At 48.8% G+C, this 26,776-nt stretch overlaps 1 protein-coding gene across 1 annotated transcript in view; it reads left to right on the top strand.

Annotated features, from left to right (window-relative positions):
- The window catches only part of LOC131207357 (GATA zinc finger domain-containing protein 8), a 42,170-nt gene extending 20,314 nt beyond the window's left edge, over nucleotides 1-21,856 (top strand). The window contains exons 3-5 of the mRNA XM_058199968.1: nucleotides 18,462-19,341; nucleotides 20,892-21,462; nucleotides 21,753-21,856. Of these exons, the coding sequence (XP_058055951.1) occupies nucleotides 18,462-19,341; nucleotides 20,892-21,462; nucleotides 21,753-21,856 (1,555 nt within the window). The remainder of the gene's footprint in view (nucleotides 1-18,461; nucleotides 19,342-20,891; nucleotides 21,463-21,752) is intronic.
- Nucleotides 21,857-26,776: the final 4,920 nt, after the last annotated feature.

The raw sequence follows: 26,776 nt of genomic DNA, 5'->3' as shown, positions 1-26,776 counted from the left end.
CCCGGCTTAATTTGTTCGCGCCGGACCGGAACCGAAAGCTCTGCAAAACAATCGCCAAACGGGGAACGATGAGGGATAAACATTAAAAGTAAAACTTCCATGTTCTGGCCGGAACCAGTGGGCGGATGATGGCCGAAAAAAAAGGTGACCATCGACCAAACTTTGGGCCAAGTAATTTCTTGCGCAATTTAAAATCTATTTAAAAACCTCGCAAAGTGTCCCCGAAGGCGACAAAAGGAGAAGAGATCGCGCGTTTCCCCCTGGGGGCCAAACTTGCACTTTGACGCCAACCAGCCAGCGAATGTCCAGCACGACGAGGCTTTGAGGTTGTGTCGCGCCTGTCGCACAGCGGGAGTAAACTAAAGTCCTGTTGTTTCGCGAGGCGCGCACATTACACCGACCAGACATTCTAATGCGCAAAGTTCACTCTCTGGAGTGTCCCTGTGGCCTGCCACCGGAATGAGAGAGAGGCAAGTTAGGAAACTAATTTCTCCCGAAAGTGGCGCGAAAGGATCTTCGCAGTGGTGCTGCCGGCGGCTTTTGACGTTTGGGGTGACCGGAGCCCGGCGCGAAGTTTCGTCGAGTCGAATCGAGTTGCGAAAAACTTTGCCTTCTCCCGTCCCGTGTCGTGGTAGTGCAATTCAATTTTGCAAACTCATAAAGAATATTTATTCAATTTCCCCACTGCTTTGGTTGGCCTGGCCGCCGGGAGTCAGTCGGGTGGTCTGGGGACCCGTCGGGAAAAACGCGCTTTCGCCGATCGACTGGAGGGCGCGAGCTGTTGTTGTGGGGCCAATAATCGCATCATAACTTTGTCTTTCCGACCGAATGTTTGTTGTCGGAAGAGTTTGTTTGTTTGTTTGTTTGGAGTTGAGTTTTGATGGTAACATTACGATTGTGTTTTGTTGTTGGGTGCGCACCGGCAGCGGTTAATCGAAATGGAGCCATTTCAGTAATGAACCCAGAGAGTCGTTAACGTTTGCAAGTGGCGTTCAAAGCGTGTCGTTTAAATTCCATTCATAACCGGGGTCACTGAGTTTGAGTTTGGTAGCTTAAGGCAAATTCGCGGAAAGAAGGCATCAAAACTGAAAGCAATTAGGGAGGAAGGTTTATTTAATTACCCTGTGAAACCGGTACCCCTCGTACCATGCGGAACCTTCCTCTACGATCTATTTTTATTAGCATTTATTTTTCTCCGCACTGCACGTGACTAATCGGTACGAAAGAGTTGGTCGTATTAAATAACGACATAAACAGAGGACCCTACATAAACAGATAATCTTTTCGGTACCATACATAAATACATGCATTTGGCCATTAAAACGAATCTTCGTGTGAATCTTGTTGAGCCTCCTGTCAGATAACGGTAAATGTTCGCCAAAGTTCTACAAATCGACCAAAGGTCGGGAAGTACTTTATCCGACAACCCGAATATATTAATCCGACAATTTATACGACTGCTCCGACAGACCCCGAGCGGTTGTGTTCTGCTACATAGACTGACATTAGACTACATAGACTACATTTTTAAACTAAATTATGTACATGTTGACAATGAAATATGCAATAGAGGTTATCGAATCGTATTATATCGGACCAATAATGAGTATTTAGCCGCCATTTTCTGCGAACAAGAACTAAACGACAATACTCAACTCATGGTCGGGAGCTAACGTTCTGTCCTTTGACATCAAAAGAAACAATAGTGGCGAGAACAGCGAAAACAAAGAGAGAGCCCGCATCATTTTGCTTGCTAATGAGCTTGTTTGCTTAATTAAACGTATTTGGCAAACCCATTTTTCACTCACTATAGGCCGGCACGTTTCCTTATTTGTGTAAAATTCACAAACAGACCATTCGGTATTGACACTAATTCCCGATCCTCTCTATGTCACTATTAGCAACACATTACACGCGCTTGTGAGGGGACCTTGGGACGAAGATGTGTAAAAAAGTGTAATCCGATGTCGTTAAATAAACCACTCCTGGGGGTGAAGGCCCATCGCCGGAACGGAACGCACCAGCAACCCAAACTCAAACTGTTGCCACTAAAATAACAATTTCGTTGTTCGGTTCGCTATTTTTTGTGCGTTTTTTTGCAAAATGGCCGAAGGCGGTCACGGAGGTAGCTCCCCGCCCGCCTGGTGGTCGAAAACACATAGTCCTACCGGAAAAGAGCATATACCACGCGTGGCCTCCAGACCACCCTGGCCTGCCGGATCATCATTTTCCGGCTCTCTACCCCAATCTGCCTCTGATCATCATGAGCATTACTGCCCACCGGTGGGCCGGCGCTCCACTTCCGGCCAAGCAGCAGCACCCCCCGTGTGAAGGCTTCTCGATACAAGTTACCCTCCGGGAGTTAAGTCCTACAAATAACGACCATCCAACGGTGCTCGTGTATGTGTGGGCCACCTGTCCTGGCTCGGCTTCTCGGGGCTTTCAGATTTCTTCTGGCTCCACGCGGCCGGTGTTACTGGCACGGTCTGTGATTGTGTGGAGCATAAGTAGTTGTTGTGCCAACAGGGAAACCCCAACCGACTACAGTGAGGCTCGGTTTAGTTTAGCACTTCAACTCCTTTCTAGTGGCCATTCTACCATCATTAAAATGATTTTTTGAAAATACTCATTACAAAGGATCATAAATTCCGGACCCCGGACGGACCGGGCTAGGGTGATGTTGGCGAGTCTGCTTCACATTAGCATAGGTTTATTATTTCCACCGGAAGTCCTCCCGTTAGTGGCCACTACTGTACTGGTTGGATTATAAATAAATCCCTTTCCCTGTGAATCCTTTGGGCTCTGTGGGCTGCCTTATGGCGGAGGGTTTTTTTTTGTTGCGATGCTCCCGAACCGGAGGCCACGGACACCAAACGCCAACAGGACGCGCGTTTAATGTTGAACACCAAAACAAAGCCACATGTTCGATCCGCGTGGCCCGCCCGGAGGGTTCGAAGTCAATAAAATCTATTGATTTGTTTTTACCGCTCGTTCCATCAAAAGGTCCTGGCCCACCTCCCGTGGCTCATTCTTATTCCGCCCCGTTCGCAGACGAATATGATGTCGCCGTGTTTTTCTTTATGCTTTTCCATGTGGCGTAGTGTGTTGGCGGCACTACTAATTAGGTGGGGATTATTTGGGGAATATGCGGCCACCGCGTTTCGGGCGTGCTTCGTTGGTCAATGTGGTTCCCTTCATTATGATCCTGATGTGTTTGTGTGGGGTGGACCAAAACCCCTTCATTAGGACCACCGACCACCGGGAAGGCTACCAGTCAGTCAAAGAAGCAGATAGTTTCCTCCTTGCCCACGCGGTAATTATTATTAGATTGACACGCAAAAGCCCATCACCTTTCGCCAGTGTCAGCTTGTAAGCGGGCTCTGGGCTTACGTCACTCGTTACCCGCGTGAACAAAATGGCTCCAAACATGAGGAAATAGTTAATTGACGAGAATTAAATTCTCGTCCCTTCGGGGATACGTGGCGTTGCTCGCTATCGCTGTGCCGGGCCTTTGGCCGAATGGCGAAATTAATTTTCCAGCTGCCAATCGGTCCGGCCCGTGGCCCAGTTTTGTGGTCACTACCAGCCCGCCAAGCCGTAGGTGGCTAACGTATTTTCGGGACGAATCATAATTTGGCTGCAGGGTTGTGAACTGGGAAAATCCGGCACGAAATTAATCGCGTGCCACAGACATCCACGTCCAGCTTTCAATAATGAATCAGAATCGCGTCGGTGCGTGTTGTTCCGGCCACTGATTGAGGTGGCAGGGTTCCCAGGCTGTTTGCTAGTCCAAAAATGCATCCATCGGCCGCGCTCTAATGTGAGGCCGTGGTTGCTGTTCTGATTAAAGTTCGGCACTGTGCGAATTTTGCGGTTCAATCATTTCCTCGTATGCTACTGTTGGGATCAATCTTTCCGATTCACGGACGCAGTTTATTTTGGGGATTGCGATTTAAATGAAAATGGGAAAATGGGAATTTTCCTCGAAATCTGCAAACAAATCTCAATGCTTCACAGCCTAGTATCCTGAGGGTGTTCAAAGCAACACCTCATCACTCTAAAACATGTGCTTTAATCCGATATTGTCCTCACGTCATTAGTCGCGATTGATTGCTCCGCTGAACCGTAAACCAGCACCCGCAAGACACATTACGCAAATTAGTGGCAAATAAAAGACAACTAGCGGCGTGATCTATTGATACCGATGCTACTCGATTGTTGATGAAATCAACAATGAAATGGGCGGCCATCATTTCGCTTCATCTGCCATTTCGCGCAGCTACCCCTCGAGGCTGTTTGACGCACCGTCTCACCGTCAGCCCCATCGTCAATCCGGTATTACGCACTTAAGTTTCCCGATTCAGTTTCCCGAACTGTGGGATCAAAGACGGTAGTGCACGCTGCCGGCGGGTGTTGAAAAGGACGAACCTCGAACGATGACGGGTGACTGGTATCCTGTAATTAACGTTTTGATTCACCATTATCAGCTCGCGCTTCGCCCACCCGAACCGGTCTTCGCGGTTTGGGTCTCCTGCGGTCCGGACTCTCCCGGATGTATGAATCGGTTTCGTGCGCCATTATTCATGCTGGCCTGGGCCGCCCACTCGCTGCGGCAAGGCGGGAGTGGTAAATAAGTCTTCCGAATGCGCACCCCAGTAATGCCGGTAATGCTGGTTATTGAATTAATTTTCGGTTGATTAGGGCACTGTTCCGACCGTCCGATTGAATGGGAAGAGTTCCGAACGGCAGCACCGTAAATGGCACTGGTACTGCTACGCCTATTTGGGTGTTAAATTTTACTACTGTTTGGTTGATTTCCTAAATTGGTTACGATGGTTACAGCTTAAATCTGCAGAGATAGGGATCGTGTCTACGTGAGGACAGTTTCAGGTTTTGAAATGAAGTTACGCTGGAAATGGTCGAAAATGGAAATTTCAACAATTCATTAACAAACGGCAATTTAGATTATGTTGATGGCAAGGCTCGTTCCCTTCAAAAAGTTTTAGCAGTCCTTACTATCTGAAACAACTGGAATTCCCACAAATATTCTTCAGGAAATCAAGGATCCAGCGTGAAGCTCATTCCCACCATCGGACCAGCCACCCCATTTGGCCATCAATACTTTTATCGCTAGAATAAACTAACCCATCATCATCGTTAACGTGGCAAAGTAAATGGTCCAGTGGTGAAGAGATAATGTTCAGTTCATGTGGAACCCATTTTCCGATTTTACCCAGACTTAAACTTGTTTTAACATACGACCCACTTCCTTAAGAAAGACAATATTCCTTCGTAAGGTTCTATTTTATTCTATTTTTAATTTAGATTTATTATTAGTCTTGTAATTGAGATTTTAGGCAACACAATGCGTTTGAAGAGCTTCTTGCTTCATCAAGGATAATGACCGCATTTATTATAATAACACTAACCACTGCTGCCTAGTTCCTTACCATTATCTAAAGCAATCGAGAGAAGTAATTTCTCATGATTGAAATAAGATTTTCTCCGCTTGAAAATTTGATGATACCCTCCTTACGGCCCGGGCAGCTTCTGGCGCATGTACCGAACAAGCACCTTCTGCCTTATTTTATTTTACTGTTGTTTTGAAATTGTGCTTTCGCCCCATTCGCAGCACCATAAAAGACCCTCTCCAGTGAGCAGATTAGCGAACTTGGTGATCGTAAAATCGATCGACCGGTGAGTGGCACTGTGCTAATGCCGTGGCGCGGTGCTCTAGTAAGGATGCCGGTAAAACAAATAATGTGTCCCTGAGAGGGTGGCGGCCGAAAGTTAAGGTCGCGACGGGCCGGATATTGGCCCGTCGAAGAACTTAGCTTTCAATAATTTTATTACCCCAAACCTCTGAGCCGCAGCCGACGCCGGCCATCAATCATCAATCATCGTAAACCGCCGTGTGGTGGCGAGGTTGTCGATCATTTCTCGACCGGAAGTGCCTTGCCGATTCCGGTGCGGAAAATCCGGCCACGCTTCCGTGGGATGGGGGGGTGCGATTTCAACTTTGCTTCCTCGCCCAAAGGGGAGGGACCAAAGAGAGCCAGCAGCGAGTCGGTTTAACGACGTTTGAAGAACGAGAGAAAAGCCCCAATCAATACTGAGCCTGACTTTTCGAGTCTGTGTGTATGTGTGCGCGCCGGTAGCAAACCACAAGCAGTGACAAGAAGTTGTCTTTGGAAGGGAAAAACTCGTCGATCCTAATTTGATTTTCCCCTCACCGTGGACGTCGCAGAATGGAAGGATCAACTAAAGATGGCAAATGAAAAATTGAGATCATATCGGGGAGCAGGGTCCCAGGATCCCGTCAACCGCAACGATGCGAAACAGGACTCGCGGGGTTTAAGGTTATGTTCCCGGCCGGTTCCTTCTTCGCCGGAAAACCCACAGCCACCGCTTGTTGTTGTGGTTGTGCTGTGTTGTGGTTTGGCCTCTGTCTCCTGCCTTCTGCTCCTGGAAAGAGTTTCGCTTCATTAGATGAAAGGCTTTGTGGGTCTAATGGAGTCCTAAAGGAGGCAAATAGCTTTGAAGGTGTGTTGGTGTATGTAATAAACCACAAAATTAGAAAAGTATTTTCGAGACATTTGGGACACATGTTGTTGTTGAAAATCAATTAAATCTTCGGTCGAATTGACAATATTGGAACATTTCCAAAGTACTGTAATTCAATTCAGATGATCATAATTCTATTTTAAGTGTTCAATATATTCGATTACGCCAAACCGAAAGGCGTAATGATTCATTAAACTCGGATTTATTTGCAATAGCGCAATTTATAGTGTTGGTATGTGTAGCAAGTCTTCGACTATTGTAATGATTGATCTACCCGTAATGTTGTTCGAATCTTCGACTCCGAATCCACTACAATCACAATCTTCTCGAAATCTTTCATTTGATCGAAGTTTCAAAGGGAGTTTTTTTTCCTGTGACTTTTCTCTATTTCGAGCTCTTCGTCTTGAGACAATTAATTTGTCTTTGTTTGTTTTACAAGTTTCGGTGTTGCTTTTTCGCCACATGGGGCTTTTTCTTTCCCTTAACAACTGTTTGCCCCTTAAAGCCCCGCCAAAGATCATTTGTCAGCCATTTTTGCGATGACACTTTCGGTTTCTTTGCCCGAGTTTTCCCGATTCACCGACCCCAAGAATCCCGATTTCCCGTCCACATCTGCTGCTCCATTCCGGCAATGTTTGTTTATTATGGTCGCTCGCGTCACTTTTAGCCCCACCGCACGCCGCGCTTCTACCCAAATGCCGTTCGTCTCCTGTGGCCTGTTGGCATCATCTTCGTAAACTCCCTAAGGTTACAAACACACACTTAGCTGGATGCCCCTCGCTGACCATTTACTGGCCATGCAAACAAACGTCTGGATAGCCAGCCCGGGGGCCCGGTGGAATCACTTAAATCCCCTGGCGGGCCAGGGAGGGGACCCCGGGGTGCCAACACGGGGTGCTAAAGTAAGTGACAAAAATAAAATTGGCCGTTTGCATGGTAACTTCATGGCCACCGGTGAACGACCCACCCGGGTAATTTTATGTACCAACGGCCGCCCCGGGAAACGGCCGAGGGAAATTGGTTTTCACGTTGCTCCACGAACCCCCCCGAAGCTCCCATCAATTTCTGATCTAAACTTACTAAATTCCGTCGCTCGCCCTCATCCTGTGGTGCTTGCGTGGAGAGCGTATTGTACGGATTTTCTTGCATTTATGCTTATGCTGCTTGCCTCGCCGAGATCCGAGCTATATCGGAGGGCGCGGCATCTGGTTTCGGTGCAACCGAAATGGCGTAATGAAAATGACGGCAATGAAATCATTATGTTTACGAGTGTCCGTCTCCGTCCAGTTCCGTCCTTGCAAAGGACTCGCTGGTGGGCAATGGTCGGACTCTAGGGTCGGCCAGCCGGTTGTCCTTCGTGGTGCGCCCTTCGAAATAGGGCCACCAACAACACTAATGGTGCCGCGTCACCTTTCTACGCCGGCAGCCCATTTTGCTGGCCCCATTGGAGCATATTTTTGTTTGCTCAGCCGAATAAGGCAGAAGAAAGTCACGAAACGACCTGCACCGTTTGCTCCGCGCGTCGTCCCGTGCGGTGGCAGTCCTGTGTGGCCGTTAAGTTCGGCACAACTCTTTCGGCCACTGGAAAAAAGATTTCGACAACCGAGATGTCGGGCCAGATAGGGGCTCCAAAAGCGACCAATGCAAATATTTATATTGGAACTGGAGCTTTTACGGTGGTCACAATCCCCAACACGCGGGCGTTCGTGGTCCGGTATCAGATTTTTGGTCCTCCGGTTGGTCATTTGGCGGCGGGACCGCGTTGGGTAATTTTGTGTGTCAACATCAAAACTGAATATTTTAATTGAAACATACCAAGCGCGAAAAGCCAATTGTTTTTCGTAGCGAAGGTTAGTCATTAGTTTCCGCCTGCAGTCCATTCGGAGCCGGATGATTGTTTTCCCTTTCGGAAGAGTGTTTGATGGAATTTCGGACACAAAAAGTGGAACGATGTTCATCAGACGGCCGGGGAATGGCTCAACTTCTTGTCGCGGGCAAGCTCATCGATCGCGGAGCCCTGGGGCAGGTGGTTCGCCGGTGCAATTAGAACCCGAAAAAAAAGGACGAAAGGCAATCAGCGCGCAGTGCTTTTGCAACGAACGCCCCAAAATGCAACCCCCGCCGTTTATGCAAAGTGTGTATGGGTGGCTTCATTTTTGATGTTTGGGAGATAAATGCAGTGCTGGGGGGTGGGTGGTACCGTTAAACAAAGACCCGTGATTCGGTGTTGATGTTTGTGGAACGGTAAACGAATAGTTTGCACTTCGAAGCGGAGAGGGATTGGTGCAAAGCACGCCACAGTGACTCATACAGTACGGGGGCATGTACGTGTTCTGGATTGAAATCGTGTTGACTCCATTAACTGTATAATGTAGATTGGCCCCGAATTCCGTTCTTTTGATTCAAACATTGGTTTTATCCTATATACAATTAAATGGACAAGAATAATGCTATTTCACGATGTTTTCCTCGAACGAGTCGAAATTTAAAAAATCTCTATGTCCTTTGACTCATGTCACTTTCTTGCATCTGTCTCACAGTATCGCCCTTGATTTGTAATGAATATGATGTCTAGTAAATTTTAAAAGTTACTTCAGCCATAGCGACAACTCTGTCCAGCTTTTTGGAGAGCATTTCGTTCTATAACCCGCCGTTTAAACGGCGCAGCCTTTTAATGTCCCACCACAAACGGGGGGCGTACAAAAGCACGGCTTATCTTTTAGAGAAAAAAAAAACGCGGATCGCGAAACCAATCCACCCACTTTGCACTGCTGCTGGCGATGAATGAAACACCATTTCCGCGCGCGGGGCGTAAAATCAACATAAAAATAGGGGCGGTGTCGCTTTGAAAAATCGCGCGAGCGAAGCAAACAAACCGGCGAAACGAAGATAAATGATGATCAAATCTAATTTGACACCAGTGTAATCGATTGTGACGATCGAGAGCTGGGCTCTCTGGGCTCTGGCTTTCTTTCGATTGGCTGTATGCTGCTGTTTTTTTTATGTACCTACCGGGACCTCACCAACGGCGAGAACGATTGAATGTGATTCTGTGAACGTGACACAATGGTACAGCGGGTGCTTTTTTCGCACTGTTCCTCGACGTTGGCCAGTTTAGTTTCCATTGGCCTATATTCTTGATCAACACGCTTTTCATTAATTGAATGGTGATGCAAGCTGTAAATAGTTTATGTTGCTTGCGCGGTATCCTTATGACCGGTGCTATTCTATTCTGCTTTTTATTTATAACTTCTTTCGACGATACATTATTCTCCATAATATTAAACGCAATACAATATCGTGGGTCCAACTTGAGGATGCAGTTCAGTCCTTATTCACTTAAAGCGCATCATAAAATGCGTTATGCAAAGTGATGCATTTCCGTCACGAGTTTTGCCCAACGTCGTCCATCACGAGTGCGATTTGTGATCCCCACTGCCCACAGCCCGCTTTCCTCGCTTTCCATTGTTTCCGATGGCACAATGGGCAAGGTTTTCGTTGTTTTTCACCAATAGAAACAACCAACACACACCAGAGGAGACACGAGACACGGGAAGGCGTATGTCGTTCGTGTCCCTGTCCGTATGTCGCTTGTGGTGTTTGTGTCGAGCCGGAAACACACAAATCGCCATTCGCCCGCACCCCATTGTGGGCGGAAGCGGAAATGAATGTCAGGAGTCGGGTCGACACGAAACAATTAGAGTGGCGCAATAAAAGTTTTATCTGCCGCGTGTGGCGCCAAAGTTGGCAGAGTGGGCGTGGGTGGGTGGACGTCGGCCGGCCGGCCGGAGGATTGTTGATGTACTTCCCAAAGGGATCCCCCCTCCCCGCATCATCATCATCGCCGACGGCGGAGATGAACGGAAAAACCATCGGAAAAGCGCTCTCGGATTGGGAGCTAAATGGCGCAGCAGTGTGTATTGTGTCCTTGCGAACGGTCGCGCGCGCGCGTGTACTAACAATGACCATCAATGGGCCGGTGAAAAAGTCGCCGGTGGTTGGGATTGGCCTTCGAAAGTTTCGTCCCAGGCCGTCTACCCAGGATGGTGGTCCCTCCCGTCGTCAATTCTTTAAAGCATAAAACTATCCTTCGAACCCGGAGGTCGGAGCGCGCTCGGAAGGGGTTTTATTTTTACATCCTTTTTGCTGCGCCATGATGGTTGTCATCTCAATTTCCGTCCAAGTCTCTTTTTTTGTTGAAGGTCCCTCTGGTTTTTTATCTTTTTCCGGCTGGAGCCACAAAAATCTGTGCCGTAAAGGAAAAGTTAGTACTGTTTTTGTTTTTTTTTTTCTTTCTGGGGTTTGTTGGTTCCAGATTTCCCAACCACCCAACCATTGTGTCCTGTCCCGTGTACCTGTGCACTCTTCCAGGCACCGAGGCAACACTCCATACGGCCACAGCGATGACGACGATTCGCGTCGACGTTGTTTAGGGGATTTGGGAATGCTCGAGAGAATGGGATGCGGTGCGGGGCCGCCCGCCGGTATGTTGAATGTTGTTTCATAAGTTAGTTGTTCACGCTCGCGCCACAGTCCTCCGGTGGCTTCCGGTGGGATTTTTCATTATTTTTTTATCAACAACAATGGCGGCGGGAAGTGAACAAAGCTGGTGGGCGGCGAACGTTCCATAAATTGAATATACGCACTCCCGGACGTTGATTCGCATGATTCTTTGCCGGAACCCAAAAGCACGAAAACCCGGGTTACCGGGGGTCACTTTTCTGGGTTCCAATTTCATTTATGTACGCTCGTTATGATCGATCTTTGGTGAGTGCCAGGAAAACGGACTTAAAGGCCGACAATTTTTTGGGAAAACTCCGTTCATCGTGTTTCGCTGCATTATTAACTCGCTTGAAACAACGTCAATGGGGCTGTATGATGACGCTGCTGGAGCCGAGACACGGAAGGGTTCGCGTTTTGGACCGAAAAGGATCATGGCTGGCGTGCCCTTTTGGTGACACATGCCCCCCGGGCCGGCTGGATATGAATAGATGATGTACGAAAATTGGATTAAAAATCGACCCAATCGACGGGATTGAATCAGGCGGTGGCCAATACTGAAATGTTGGCGCATCAAAGCTGTTCCGCCAATCTGAGGGCCAGGACAACAGCCTGGCATTCCCTCGTGCAATTAAACACGCACTTTCACTGTCCGCGGTGGTTGTTGGGTTAGATTAAGAATTTAGCTTCCATCTCGTTTTGCTGGATGCTGGTTTGGTTATCGAATCGCAGTTATGCGTAGCTGAATGGAATTAATGCTTCTAGTAGGTGCTCTGGATCCTGAATTAATACCTTCACCATCGCCATTGTTCAGCGCCCAGTTTTAGTTTCTTCACAGCTCATTCCGTCGTTAGACATGAAATGGGCCAACAAAAAAGGGGCCCCACGAAAACTCTTTTTGATGTATTAATTATTCACCCGAAAAACGTGGCTTTTCCGGGAACCCTGCGCCATTGAACAACCTTAATGAGTCCCTTATGCCGCGCATTGCAATGGATATTGTTAATGGCAATCATATTTATGTACGCTTTTATGCTCACCGAACCGCGAGCAGCAGTGGAGCATGTTTTCCGACGTTTGTTCCACTTTTATTCAAATATAGTTTTTGTGAGCCCACAGCTTGGAAAGCTCTCCTGGCGCTCTCTGCTGGGCGTAATGTGTTTGACCATTAGCAGTCAGCCAGCGCCAGCGACCTTGAACCCATTCATCACCCCGCTCCGTGGTTGAACCGTTCCGGTCCTCCGCCGTTATTATCGGCTTATCGCCGGCGGGCAATCAGTCAACCTTGAAATGATATTAAATCCCACCCAACCAACTGAATGCGAATGTTGTGCCAGGAACTCGTTACTCTCCAGTCACGCCCGCTCCGCAACGCCATACGCAAGATCCTGGCGAACCGTTACTCGGCGCTTTTCCCGAAGAAGACGAAGCAGAGTGTGGAAATCCTTCCGCCGCACGTAATTTTGGCGCTTACCAAAAATCATATTCCTTTCGCATTAGCCCCTCTCCTTCTCACCGTGTGCCACGCCGCCGACCGACGCCGCCACTAGCAACTAGCGGCGCCGGCCCCACGTGAAGCATAAACACTTAGCGCCATCGCTCTCCCGGCTGCCCTCGGCTGGATTGGAGTGCAGATTTATGGTGAAGGGGCCCGCCTTTCTCGGGCGCTCGAGTCTGCGTCTCCGTGGCGTGGCCACGACATCATTAAACCGTTTGGCGGGATTTATGCTTTCCGCCGCCACCCGAGCGCTCCAACCGCCGGAAAATGGCTTCGATAAATCATTCATGGGACCCGCACCCGCAGTTTAGAGTTGGCTGGCTTCGCCCGGCTGTATTAGTGCCATTATCGGGGGCAGTTTTTTGTATTTCATTATGCCGAGCTTTAAATCCGCGCACGTGACGGACGTGGCGCGCTGCTCCTTCGTAATCCGCTGCCCGTCCGGAGAGGCACACTTTCGGGGATGGAAGGCGCACAAACAGGAAAGGGATAATCCAGTTCGGGTCGGGTCGACTTTAAAGTTGGTGCGACGTGGTTTGCATTTGTCGTGGCGCGGCACGGGCGTTGAGTTGTGACGAGCGCGTGGCTTGTGAGTAGCTCCCATAAACCCTTTGGTCTGAGTCCACGTGAACACACATAAACAAGGGCTTCATTCCACAGTGCAGGATTGTCGTTTGATCAATGGCGACCGTACGGTAGTGGAGACCTTTGCTTTGCCCTTCGAAGTTCGTGTTTATTTTAATGTTTTCATTATTTTATTTATTTATTTGTTTGTTTATTACAAAAGACAGTTCTCGGGCAACGTAGCCTAATTTGCAACTTGCAGGACTAACTTAAAATAGCACACAGCCCGATTTTTCGTAATGTGCTAGTTTTACTTCGCGCTCTCATTGAGCAACGATTAATGCTTGATTTGCTTTGCTTGATCTTAAGCCATGTCGAAGTTTTCTTTTAATTACATTTTTCTTCGCTTAAATCAGTAGCATCAATTGTCACCGATCGACCTTTATAATATTAAAGGAAATATGGTAAACAACTTCTTAGTAAAATTATGCTAAAACTTTCACAACTTACTTAGTTGAAAAACAAAATAGAATAGAAAAACAAAAACACAATCGGTCTGAAATATTATATTTTTAAAGATTTTATTTGTGAAAGGACAAAGAATTATAATCTGAACTTCTAAATATGGGTTAGAGTTTCAAAACTTGAAATGAAGTGATGGAAAAAAACTCAAATGGAAATTTAAATTAATTTAGTTCATATATTTTACATAAAGAGCTTTAAATTGCTTTATCGTGGGATCGAATATAATCGTGAACATCAATTGGTGCTTCGCTGAATATCGAAACCCCGAAACATCCCGAATCTTTGGTCCTCGTTTAGTGCTCGAAAATGGTCCCCAAAATGTTTGCATAACCAGTAAATTTGAGCTGTGTAACTTATTTTTTCCATTTTTGTCCCATAAAACTCGCGACGTCTGTTGGTTTTCAAACCCAAAGCTCTTCGGAATCGAGGGCGACGAAAAAAGGTTCAAAAATACGATAAAAACCAAACGGAGCGCACATAAGCTCATAACTGTTAGCTGGCTTGTCGCCACTCACACACGCGGGACTCATCCATCCCCCCTCTCTCTCTCTCCATCCCTCTCGCTCGCTGATACGTTATCGGTGCGCTTCGTCAGCGCAGATTAGTCGCTCGACAACACAACATTAGCGTCGTTGGTTGTTTTCCGTTTCATATTCGTCCAGCAAAAGTAAGTCATTAATGCCCCACCGATTATGTTGTTGTCGAGCCGGCGGGTTAGAATCGGGTACGGATTACGTAGGATTAGCCCTCCGTCCGCCTGTCCGTAAGCACCCTCGCGAACCGATTCCTTAACCACTTCGGTCCCGCGACACACTCGAGCTCTCAACAAACACCAGGCGCCTCCATCGCGTCGATGGGCGTGTAACGATGCGTTCCCAGTGTCGGATCGGAACGCCAGTCGATTGGCGGCCTGACCTGCTATTAGAGCCACCCACCCGGGGACGGGGACAGTGTAATCTAACCGATTTTATGCACTGCAAAGGGAAGGACCGACAGGACCAACCAGAGGACACCGACCCGGGGTCGCTCACGTTGCTTCCGTTAGCGGCGGCGTCGGCAACCACAGCGCCACGTTGTACCGCCAACCACAAACCAGGTACCGTGTGTGTTCGATGCATGTTCCGTTCGGTTTCGCCCGGACCTCTCCGGAGCCCACCGTAATTCGATTAAGGTGTTAATTGAATCTGTGCCGTTGCGGTGTGCCAATGTTTTTAATCGCATTATACGCGAAAGGTGTCGCCGTGACATCATGTTTTCGAAGCCCGCTGCCCCGCAACGCCAGGTCTGCGAATGGAAAACTTTACCGGAAAAACCTGTCCCTTGTTTTTGGGGCCCAATATTCGCGAAGCGGCCCATCGCGACCTTCCGTTTCCGGAATATTTTCCAGGCCGGCTGGTAAGGACACCTGCCCTGGTTTCGCCGCAGGTGTCCAAAACGCGGACCACCAACCCCCGGACATGGAGGAGCGATATATATTTTAAAGAATTTTGCGAATGATAAGCGCGCGGGCGGGACATGCATAACTTGCCGAAGGGGCGCGCCAAGGTGTCCGACTTTGGGACCGAATTTTGTGCGCCCCAAAAAGGAACTGAAGAGGAGCGCATTCCGCGTGGTATGATTTACGTGTACGCACGGGTCTCATTCCCGCCGGCGGGGCATGATGGCATTCCGATTCCTTGGGAAATTTATGCCACCCCTCGGGGGATGCGGTGGCCCGTGTCTCGGTAATTTCATGCGGAGGTAGGTGCTCGGAAAATTCGCGGTGTGTCACTCGCTTCCTTTGACGCGACGCCTTTCGACGGTGAGATCACAGGTCGATTCAATTTCCTCGTTACAACACCAACCAACACACGCGCGACATGATTGGCTCGTTTGGTTTGGCAACTTTCGAAAATGGTGGAAAATTGATAAATCATGTTACACGTCCCGAAGTAGCGCCACTTTCCTCCGACCCTCGAACTTGTTCGGGTTCAAGTTTTCGTTCGATGTTGGCTGGCCAACTCTTCGCCAGACGACGGAGGTTTCGCTCCGTGGACGTGATGAATTGGCGATGGTGGCGATCCGTTTGATAAATGGGCGCCGGCAGCCCGGAATGCACACATACCGAGCACAGTGACGCGACGATTTTGGTTCCCAGTGGCTCTGCTACGATCGTCGACGGTTCTTGTCTTCTGGTGCCGAATTTGAACAAGTCCATCATCATTAGGCAGCGGGCTCCAGACGATTCCCGGCACCCCACCCCGCTCTGCTTGTGTGCATTGGACGGTGGCATTATTTATGGCGATGTGTCGGACGCGCAGGATGCGTTGGGTAGATGTTTTGCATACTCTTTTTCACCTTTGCCCATTATACATGCTCTTGGTTCGTGGTAGTGCAGGAATGTTAGGCCGGTGCGAAAGTGATGCGAATTTGGCCAGGACCAAAACCATGTTTGTTTTGTGGCCCCACGTAGAAAATTGTGAGTGTAGCACCAGATAAGAAGATTCGGTAATGAGTTTTTTTAATGGTTTAATGCCAAATCTTTCTTTACGACCTTAAGACTTAAACCAAATTAATACTTGAATATACATATTTTGTTTCAAACGCAAGGGCAAACCAGCACAAAGCAATACAGAATCGATACAGATATTACAGAACGAATCGATGTTGGAAGAGGAAGCATATGTTTCTTAAAAGAAAAATGCATTACAAAATTATTTTTTTGCTGTTCATTTAAAAAACCTTTTATTTTGTTCCAAGAAAATGTGCCAAATGGCCACCTCTGGCCGTGGTAACCAAATGTGTCCTTTTTGGTATTTTCCATCACATGTGTCAATGTTTCGTAGGCAATTTCTTGAGGAATACTGTTCTTGGGCAGGCAGCCAGAGTTCTGGGCTTGTTAACGAAAACCTTAGATTTCTAAACGTATACCTTGGATTAATTGAGGGTTTTCGGTAGCATAATACCTACAATTTTGTTTATTTAGGCAGACCTCTTAAATTTTTCGTCAATTCAAATGAAACGTGAAAACTTTTGAAGCGACCCAAAAACGTCAAACTGACGCGGCCAGCCTCTTGTGCTGCTGCCCCTACATGACGCCATTTATTTCGGCCGGCTTCCCGGTAAACAAATTGACGCTTTCGAGTGTCACTGTCTTACCGGCCCAACACACACACACACCCATACACCTCATTTCAGTGCCAGCAACTTCCTGTCGGTGGTCCCCGCCGATGGTTGGGGCGCTGTACCTTGTTTCTTCGAGTGTTACTTAACCTAAAACCACTCCAGGCGCTTTAGCGGGCGAAGCGGATCCGAGAGAGCGAAGGATTTATTACCGGCAGGGACGAGCAGGAATCCAACGGTGGCTGGGAGGGGTCCAGGAATCTGCCGCGCGTGGCTCGTAAAACACGTGGCCGCGGGCTGCTCACCGGGCTGTTTAATTCCGCTTTAATCGCTCACCGGAAATGTCTACCCTCTCTCTCGTTCTCTCATGGTTTTTGCTTGAGCCGTGTCGTGGATGGGAGACAAATTGGAGCAAACACACGAGCTGTTAACGGGCGCATTGCGTCGGGAGACGGCCCGACGCCCAATGCAACGCGGGTCGATCGTAATAACTTTTTACGTGCACCGTGTTAGTGGTTTTATCACTGCCACAGCAGAAGATCTAACGATTTTTGCGTTAAAAGTTGGAGGAAACTACGCTCGCTTCAAATAGGGATCACCTTTGACAGATCTCCCAATCGCAATAGAAATTTCGAGCAGTTTCGAGCACTTTCGAGCAGTTCATTTCGGTTCAATTAGAAACCACTGAATGGAACGCAAAAGTGATGAAATGGCAAACCAACAAAGGGCCAGCAAATGGACTTTAAATTAACCGAAGCAATCGGTCTGTGGATCCAGAATGCTCCGGCTGCAACGATGCAGCAAGCAGCACCTCTCCGTTGCCTGTTGTGTGCTGACTGTGTCCACTCTCGGTGCATCATGCCGGATGCCCGATTACGCTTCGACGGCAATAACAAGGACTCGTAGATGGGACTTGTTATTGCCACCGCCGGACAGACGGACTGCTGCTTCTCGTCGGTGTCTTGGGCACGTGCGGCCCTCCCGAAGCCGCTCTATATCATCCGTAGTATCCGTAATTGCTTTTGCCGCCGGCCGGAACAGGATGCACCATTTGCTCCGAACTACCGCACCCGCCGCATAATCCCCCTTGGGCCGTTTCACTGCGCACCGAAAACCAATCACAAACAATTAATTACTGTCCCCGTTTCACTATCTCCCGTAGATCGTCTCACGAGACATCGAAAGGCAAGACGACGGGGCCGACGACGACAACGGCACCGGACCATGTGCTGCTGCAACACCAACAGTCGCAACAGCAGCAGAAACAACATCACCCTCAGCAGCAGCAGCAGCAGCACCAAACCGTGGGCATCGTGAGGGCCCTCGTTCAGCAACAGCAGCAGCAGCAACAACAAAAGCTAAACAATGTCAACAACGTCCGGCATTCGCCCAACTCCACGAAAGGAGCGGCGACGACGGCGGCGTCGACGGCGGCGACGACGACGACGACGGCCACCGGGACGACGAGTGACCACAGTAGCAGCAGCAGCAGCAGCAGCAGTGCCAGTTCCACCTCGAGTGCCAGTTCCGCGTCGTCGAACCACACGAGCACGAGCAGCGGGATCGGCGGAAGCAGCGGAGCCAGTGCCGGGAGTGGCGTCGGCGGGGCGCCTGCTAGTGGCCATCACCTACAGCACCACCCACAACCCGTGGAAGCGACCTACGCGAGCGTAATCAAGAAACCCAAATCCCATCCATCATCCGTCAGCGGAGGCAGCAGTGGCAGAAACTCCACCGGAACGCCACCGACACAGGCGCCGGCGGCGACGCAGGGCGGCCCCCCGCCACCACCACTGCATGTCGGGAGCAACGTGGTCGGGGAGTTTAATGCGGCCGACCTGAGGAGTTCGCTGGATCGGAAGGTGAACGGGGTCCTGGTGTTCAGCAGTGGGCTCAACGAGCGCGGTCCGGTGGCGCCCTCCAGTGGCGGGTCGAGCGTTATCGTCGGCGCTACCATGAAGTCGGCTGACCACCATCACGGGACACTCGGGCGATATCACACCCCACCGCAGCCCCATCACCACGGCCTTAGTTGCGCGGACAATCAGCATCATCAGCTGGACACGAGCAGCATCAGCAGCATCAGCAGCTCGACTGGCGGCGGCGGTGCCAACCTGTTGCTGAACGGTTCAAGCACTGGGAGTGGGCCCACCACCAACTCGCCCATCGTGGGCATCTCGTCGAACGGGGCCCTGGTGCCACCGCCGTACCGTGACCCACCGCCACCGCGCAACAGTCCCCTGTCGCATCGGCTGCTCGAGGGCGGCAGCTACTCCACGAACGGCGGTTGCAACACCCTGACCAGCCTCAGTAGCACCGGAAGTGCCGGAAGTGGTATCGGTGGTAGCGGCACGGGCAGGAAATTGGACAAGGACAGCAGCAACCCCGGTGCCGGATCCTCGTCGTCACCGTCAGGGGCGGCGCCGCCCCTACTGGACCAACCGGGTCCGTCCGGGGAGACCAATTTGCTGAACGGCGGTGGGTCCTCCGAGACCCTGCCACAGCATGTAACCGGCTACCGGGAACTGATACAGCTCATCAAGTTACAGCGCGAGAAAATCAATACCCAGCAGGCGGACATCTCGAAGGTGGGTTACCTCGGTTACCCACGCGGCCCTACCTAACGGCCACGGTTTGGGGTGGGCTCAGCTAGTTTGTAGTAACCGCCCTCTGTTTATGTTTCTATTGGCCCCCCTGGTTCCTCTTCCGATCCGAGCCCGAGTTATCGGATCCTTGCATCTGGCTGCGGGGGGGCGGATTTCCGGCGGTTTTGTGGCCGTTGCCCGATACTATCAACATAAAGTCTTAATCTTTTCTCCTTTCTCGTTAGCGGCGTCGGAGGGCTCCACGCTTGCTGAAGAACTCACGGGTACGGACCGCTTGGTTGGTTGTTGGAAATTAGCTATGAACCTTTTCGGTTATTGTAGCACAAAATTAGTGATTCATTTGCTCGCTTAGAACCGATTAACTTAGCCACATTTTGGAGGTTTAGTTTTGCCTTAATTTATTTTATATCCATTATAGGCTTTACAGGCTTTGTTCGGTCGTCCTTTGTAAACTGTTTTTTAAATGTTCTTTTTTCTATTTATTTTAACCTGTTTTGCGTATGCGTTGCTTGATAAACGTTGCTGCTGTCATTGTTGTCGTTGTTTGTTTAATAGTGTATTACAGTATTCATAGTATTTTTAATGCTTTATTGCGATGTTTTTTTCATTTTTTCAACTTAATACGTGTATGTTGTCCACTTGAGTATAGCTACGTTTCAATTAAACAAATTTTGTTGTATGATGTTTCTACAACATTCAATGGATGTGTTTTTCATGACTGGTTGCACTATTTTCATTTTTCTATTTTCATTTTTGCAAGCAACATATTTGCCAAACCTTAATGCTTATTTGCTCTGATTCTGAGTTCCTGTTTTTATTACTTTTCCATCGTCAACAAACGGCACTCCTATTTTTTTTGTTTTCCGATTCTTAGGAATCTTTGCCCCAATCTTTCTTTCGACGACAACTACTTTGCTTTGAAAAAATATCATAAAATACGTGTCTAGCAACAATCCCTCGGTTGCACAGCGGAGATGAAAGCTAAACCGTGCTGTTGTCCGCCCTCACCAGGACACTTCCTCCGCATCGAGCGGTGGAGGTATCTCTCACTCTCTCCCGAAGAGCGATAATCGCGGTCGCTACAATGACCCTTACGACGACCCGCCAAGAGGCTGGCGCTTCGTCAAGTGGTCCCAGCCCCAGCGCTTCGTTATGCCGATTTGACGATGATTTTACTCTTGTGTAGTGGCTCACCTTAAGTTTTCCCTCTTATGCTCCGTTGCCTCGTTTTTATTGGCCTCTCCAACCCAAAACCAACCCAACCGTTGACGGCGGTTGCGGTGTGTAGTGTTGTAAATGGCTTAGCTTTTTTTCCAATCCACTTCACCCACTTATCGTAGACCAGCGGTCCGATTAGCGTGCCAATGGCGTGCACTTAACGTCGTTTTGTGCTGATAGCGAACTCCGGGGAGAAGGGTCCGACGTTGCAGGTGCTCCTCGGTTCAGGTGGTGCTAGTCGCTTCGCACCGAATCGGGATGGCTGACTGTTGATAGTGACTGTCGATCTAATTTTCTCCGTCTGATCATTTCAGTACGATTCCGAGATACTGTACCTGGAGGGCCGTAGCCGCGACCAGCTCGATCAGCTGGACGTGATCACGCAGGAGATCAACAAGACGGACGCCCTGTACCGGCAGACGAGCGAACAGCTGCAGGCGTTCCAGTACGTCGAGGAGGAGAGCGAGCTGGTGCGGCAGCAGGAGAAAACGCTCAAGTCCGAGCTGACGCTGCTGCGGTCGAAGCTGGCCAACAGCGAGACGGAGCTGCTGCAGTGCAAGAACCGCATCCGGCTGCTGATGGACGAGATACTGGTCGAGCAGCGCAAGTATAGCCGACAGTACGATCCGAACCGACAGCAATTGCTGGAACGGCATCTAATGTGTGAAGTTGACAGGCTCCAGGTGGAGATCGATCTGGCGGTGCAGAGCGCGGACCAGGCGAACAAGGCGCACGACAAGCTGCGGACCGAGGTGTCGCAGCTCGAGGCGGCCATCGCGGACAAGAAGAAGCAGGTCGAGCGGCTGGTGCACGAGATGAAGGAGGTCAACCTGCAAAGCCTGGCGGTGGTGCCGCCGGCCGACGAGGTCCGGCACCTGCTGGAAGGTGAGTCCGAGTGTAAGAATCGTCCATTTGTTTTGTTTTTTTGCTGCTATTTTATCCGCCTCATTTCCGCCCACTCCTCTATCCTTTTCTTTATCATTTCATATCGGTTACTGTTCATGTAGTTTGGTTTGGTGTTCGTTTGTTTTAGTTCTTTTTAATTATTTTCCTCTTTGATTTAAATCACCCTCTGAGTTGCCTTCATCGCTGTCATCTTTCTCCCCTTCTCGCTGCACTCAGTGCCCTCACAATCGCTGACATTAACCGTTCCCGTTGCCTTTCTATGTTTGTAGTTGGTTCCGTCAAACCCGGCAGCACCCGACGGATGATCGGTTCCCCGCGGCAGCTAGAGAACGCGGTGCCGACGAGCAAAAACCCTCACGGTGTCTGGGTGTGAAGCAGCCGCCCGGAGGAGGACACCTCGTTGTTGTAGGTAAACCAAGCTGTAAGGTGACCAGAACCGGAAACGGGGGGCCGCACGAGAACCCCCGGGCAAATCAAAACCCGATGGAAAACCATTCTCAAATATGTGATAATCGTTGTGTAAGAGGAGCCGTGGAGCTGGCCGCGAGGAAATGCAAGCGGAAATGTACTTTAAACGATAAGCCGGAAAACGGATCAACGGAACGGAACGGAACGGACGAACGGAATGTAGAACTTGTATGTAGCGTACCAGGGTCCAATGTTTTGTAAAGCAAGGCGAAATGGAACCGACGGCGGCAGCGGTGGCTAAATGGAAGGCAGGGACTAGTTAAAAATTGAAACAACCGGAGGAACCAAACGAAAAAAAGCGGAGGAATCGGGCGATGTGAATGATGAAAGTGCTGCCTTTCCCATACTGTTAGGGTGTTAGAAGCTTACGCTAGGTCTATGTCTGACCCTCCGCTCGGTGAGGACCTACGATGCTACGCTAATCCCGCACACCGTTTGCGGATGTCTCTTTGTACTTGTTTCATCATTTTTGTCCTTTTCTAGTTCTGTGTTAATCGAGATGAGCAGCTCTGTGTACTTTTGGACGAACCACCGTTTGCCATTCATTTGTTTCATCAATATCGAACGCCCTCCGTTCAGTTCTATTTATTCCACCTTCCTCGATGCTCCTCAGTGATCCTCGATCCTATGCTGTTCGAGGAGATGCCTCCCAAATTGCCATCGATTTGAAGAAAACATTCTTTGTAAAGACATCCATAAGCTTAAGAAGATAGGTTTAAACCCACGTCCACGTGCAAGGACACCGCAGCTCCTGCACTATTATGTTGTAAAGTAGGACATCAATTTGTTTTAATATTTTTTGTACATTATTTAAATTTTAATCCCCCCGTTAACTTTAGTGCAACGTTAAAGAAAACTGCAATACCGTCCTCACGACACACGTTCGTTGTTGGGAATTCGTGCAAACGACTTGCGAAAGCGCAATGATTAGTAACCAACGGCAATACCACGACGTCCTTGTTACTTAAGGTTTTACGTTTGAAGTGTAACCAACTCTCCACATACGCGAAAGCAGATTTCACACACCCTACACAACGTCGGTAACGAATGCAAAGGACTGCGGTCAAACTTAACAAAATGACATACTTAAAACGAACTAATGCGCTTAAGACGAGCTTTCCGTGAATTTCGCGAGTAGCATGGAGAGACCACCACTCAACAGCCCCCATTGCACGAACCCCAAAATCCACCGGTAGTGTTTGAGGTTTTATTTTAAACAGACGCTTTCACTGTTTCGACGAAGGCACCAACCGAAAGGCGCCGACCCCCACTCACATCGAACGTCTTGCTCAAGAAACGGTTTCATCCGCACATTCGTCTGTTAAATTTTAATCCTTTTTTTCGTGGCACATCGTGAGAAATATCAAACTATGTCTACTGTGATGGTTCTTCGTACTGTGTTGTGGTGGAAAAGGAATACCGGCACCACCGCCAACTTAGTTACTATACTCTCGGTAGCCCCACCACAACCGTTCTATAGTGCAATCAAAGTGCACATTGCTACTTGCAACAGACACATTCCATTCCGCGGCTTCACTCGCCTTACCGTCACCATTATTCCGCTCGGAAGCAAAATATCGTAAGAAAGCGCAGCAACGAGACTAAGGTATTTACTTTTTCTAAAAATAAAACACAAAAATCTTTCAATGTCTAACGATTAAATCGCAAAAACAAACCCTGTTACGAGTAGCAGCATACGAGATAAAAAAAAAACACCAACACGCCAGCGACGGAGCCGCGAAACGAAAGCGGAAAGGACTGTGTATCCTTCAACTATTATTAGTGCCGGGAGCTGGTGCTGCCTCCCAAGGGGCCTGGCCTCAAGAAGCAGCGCGCACAAGTGTACCGGAAGGATGAAAAAAGAAGAGGCGCAAAAGTAACAACGCAAACACCGAGCACTCAAAGTGAAGCATAAAATCACCCTTTGCACCAGTGGCGCGTGTGGTATACCGGAACAGTTGAGTTATGCAGAAAACATTCCACTCTCCGATAAGAAGCTCACGCACGGGCCGGTGCACCTGTGGCACCGGCCGCCATCGTGTTCGTCGTACAGTTTGTGTGCAGTACCGAGAAAAAGGCAGTGCAAAACGGTGCCGGGCCCTACAATCTTGCCGCCAACGAGAGACGATGCCTCAGATAAAGTTCTTTCCGGGGTTCTCCGAAGGCTTCTCGATCCGACCGTTTTGCGTACCCACGTGTGTGGGGTGCGCCACCGTGAATGGAGTGACGTGGAGTGTATCGTGTTGCGAGAAACGAATGTCGAAACACTAAAACTAAACTCCGGGCTCCAGCGGGCTCGCGGCACTAACTTTATCGGCGCGTCCTGGACACGAAATTGAAGTTTTTGACAATACGGTTACAAAGAAGATAGCTGCTAGGAACCTGCACTTTACTCCGCACACGAGAATTTACGACTCCAGTTCGGTTTGTTTCACCTTCACCCCACACACACGATACTGATGAGATGTCCTTTGGTTTGGTGTCCAAGCGGGAAATGGAAAATCAAAAAAGCGTGGATTAAACGAAGAAAGATGCTAGATTTGGGTACACAGTGAGTCTGAGAGAGAGAGAGAGAGATGGATATACATATTATATATTTACAGGGCGCGATGGCAATTCTATACTATCACAAATTCCGGCGCGCCAAAAACAGACCGGCAACAGACCCCCGTTTCAGCCTTGCTAGAGAGGAATTTATTTAAACGAAAAGAATACTTAAAATACTAATCAAATAGCAGCAAAAGTGAACACTATTTTCGCACCACGCGCGGTACGTACACCGAGCGTGTTAAGGGGTGGCCGAAGCCGAAGTATCTCGTTGCGCGCGCGTATAATTGATCAATCTAAATGATGAGCTTATATATTGAACGAAACAATTAACAACAAATGTAAACACTCGAAACACCCGAACACCGACACACACATACACACCAACTCGGAGTAGAGAGCGGTAGAAAAAGGCGAGCTAAGTAAGGCGAATGGCAAGGATTACTTTGATCAAGTTATATTACTGCTTACATAGAATGAGGAAGCTATAACATCATCGTCACCACCCAGGGCCGGGTGAAAAGTTACATCAATCTGCTGCTGGTGTGCAAACATTTGGATTGATTGTTTGATTTTTCATTTTTCAACATAAACCGAGCGAGCGAGCCGAACGAACGGACGGAAAAACTTTATTATTATGATGATGCACCCCGGAGCGATAGTTTGACGAGTGAAACTTTATCATCGTGCGCCGTTAGCGTCTGCCGTCTGCGTTTCACTTTCCTTTCCCGGTGCACGGTGTTTACGGTAGCCGCTGGCCGAGTGCCTTACTTGCTCCGGCTCCGGCGTACGGAAGACACTTATCCTCCGAAGAGACCGAGCGCCGCTCGATGCTGAGGATGAGGTAACGTTTCAGATAGGTCCTCTGGGCGCTGGGTGGACCGGGGATAATTGGTACGTTTTTTGTCTATTTGCAATGCCTCTGCTCCGTTCGTTTTTTTATGCTGGCCCACAGAAAAGCATAATGCATTTTTAATTTTCATTATGACCCATTTGGGTGCACGCTCCTCCCGTTCGCTGCGTGCCTCTTTTACTCAGCACGGCATCGGCGACAGCGATCAATAAGTAGAGAAGCATGGATCGTTTCATTCGTTTAACGTTTTTTAGTTTAATTTAAAAACTTTTAATGAGCGTTTGCTTCTAGGTAGCTAGTTTCTTGTCGCATATAAAATTTAATTCAGTGGCATTATTAGGTAGAGAAGTCATTTTGGTGTAATTCTTTCAAAAATAGATCTCTTCGGGGTTTCCAAAAATCAACTGATATTCAATTATCTTAAATTCAGGTTGACGAAAAGAGTTGTAAATTTTGCTCTCTTAGTTTAAAGGTCACCTGATGCTCCTTTTGTCTAGAGGCCACCCCCAGAAAAAGGTCCAATTGCTGCAAAAGTATCGCATAACTAATGGAACTCTAATTTGGCATTTGGAATCATAGTTAGCTACACTGCTTATTGGCCCACCTCGTTGGTCACAAAGCGGCTGCCATAGACGAGGGCGTATGTGTTTCATAAATCTGTCTGCAGCTCCTTGCGTGGGCTCAAAACATGATGTCCTGCTGTTTTACTCGAAATGGATTCATTTCGATGGGCGATTAAGCAATGTTTGCAATTGTACCCGAGCACGGATACCAACGGATTCCCAGAAACATACCCTCTGAAATCGGCCACAGCGAGAGAGGGCGAGAGAGAGAGAGCATGAACGATTCGCAATTTGTGTGTTCGTGGAACGCAAAGTTGATTCTTGTGCCGGGACTCCGCTTCTCGGTACCCGTCTGTTTATCCATTTCCCGGTCGGCCCTCTAGGTGCTAGGCGATTTCATTTTGTTTTGTCAACCACTGTAATGGAAGAATTAAAGAAAAACGCTTCAAAATCAGAGATCGCCAGATTAGGGGCCTCCGCCGCCGTGTGTTGTTGTCGTTGTTGAGAAGTGTGTTCTTCACCTCCCCGAAGGGTGATTTTCATTAATTCTCGCTTTTCATACCACCCCGTGTTGGTGGCCGGCCACTTTTTAGATCAACAAACGCCCGGTAGCGCTTGTGTCCAAACGGAAATAAAAATAAAGCTCAAATCCGGGCCAGGGTCCGTGGGAGTTTGTGGAGCGTTCGGAGCTCGTAAAAGAAAAAAATAGAACACGGTTAAAAAAGGGATAAACTTTGCGCTGTGCAGCTCGGGAAAGCTCGGTCTCCGGCGGAGGGAGAGTTTTATCTCAAAGGGCGAAGGCAAAAGAACCGAAAGTCGGTCCCTTTGAGGCCGCTCTGGTGGTGGGTGGCGTGATGTTATC

This window comes from Anopheles bellator, chromosome 2 (genome assembly GCF_943735745.2).
Source record: "Anopheles bellator chromosome 2, idAnoBellAS_SP24_06.2, whole genome shotgun sequence".
Lineage (NCBI taxonomy): Eukaryota > Metazoa > Arthropoda > Insecta > Diptera > Culicidae > Anopheles > Anopheles bellator.
Note: the sequence above shows the minus strand (reverse complement) of the source record. Positions and strands in the feature narration are given on the sequence as shown.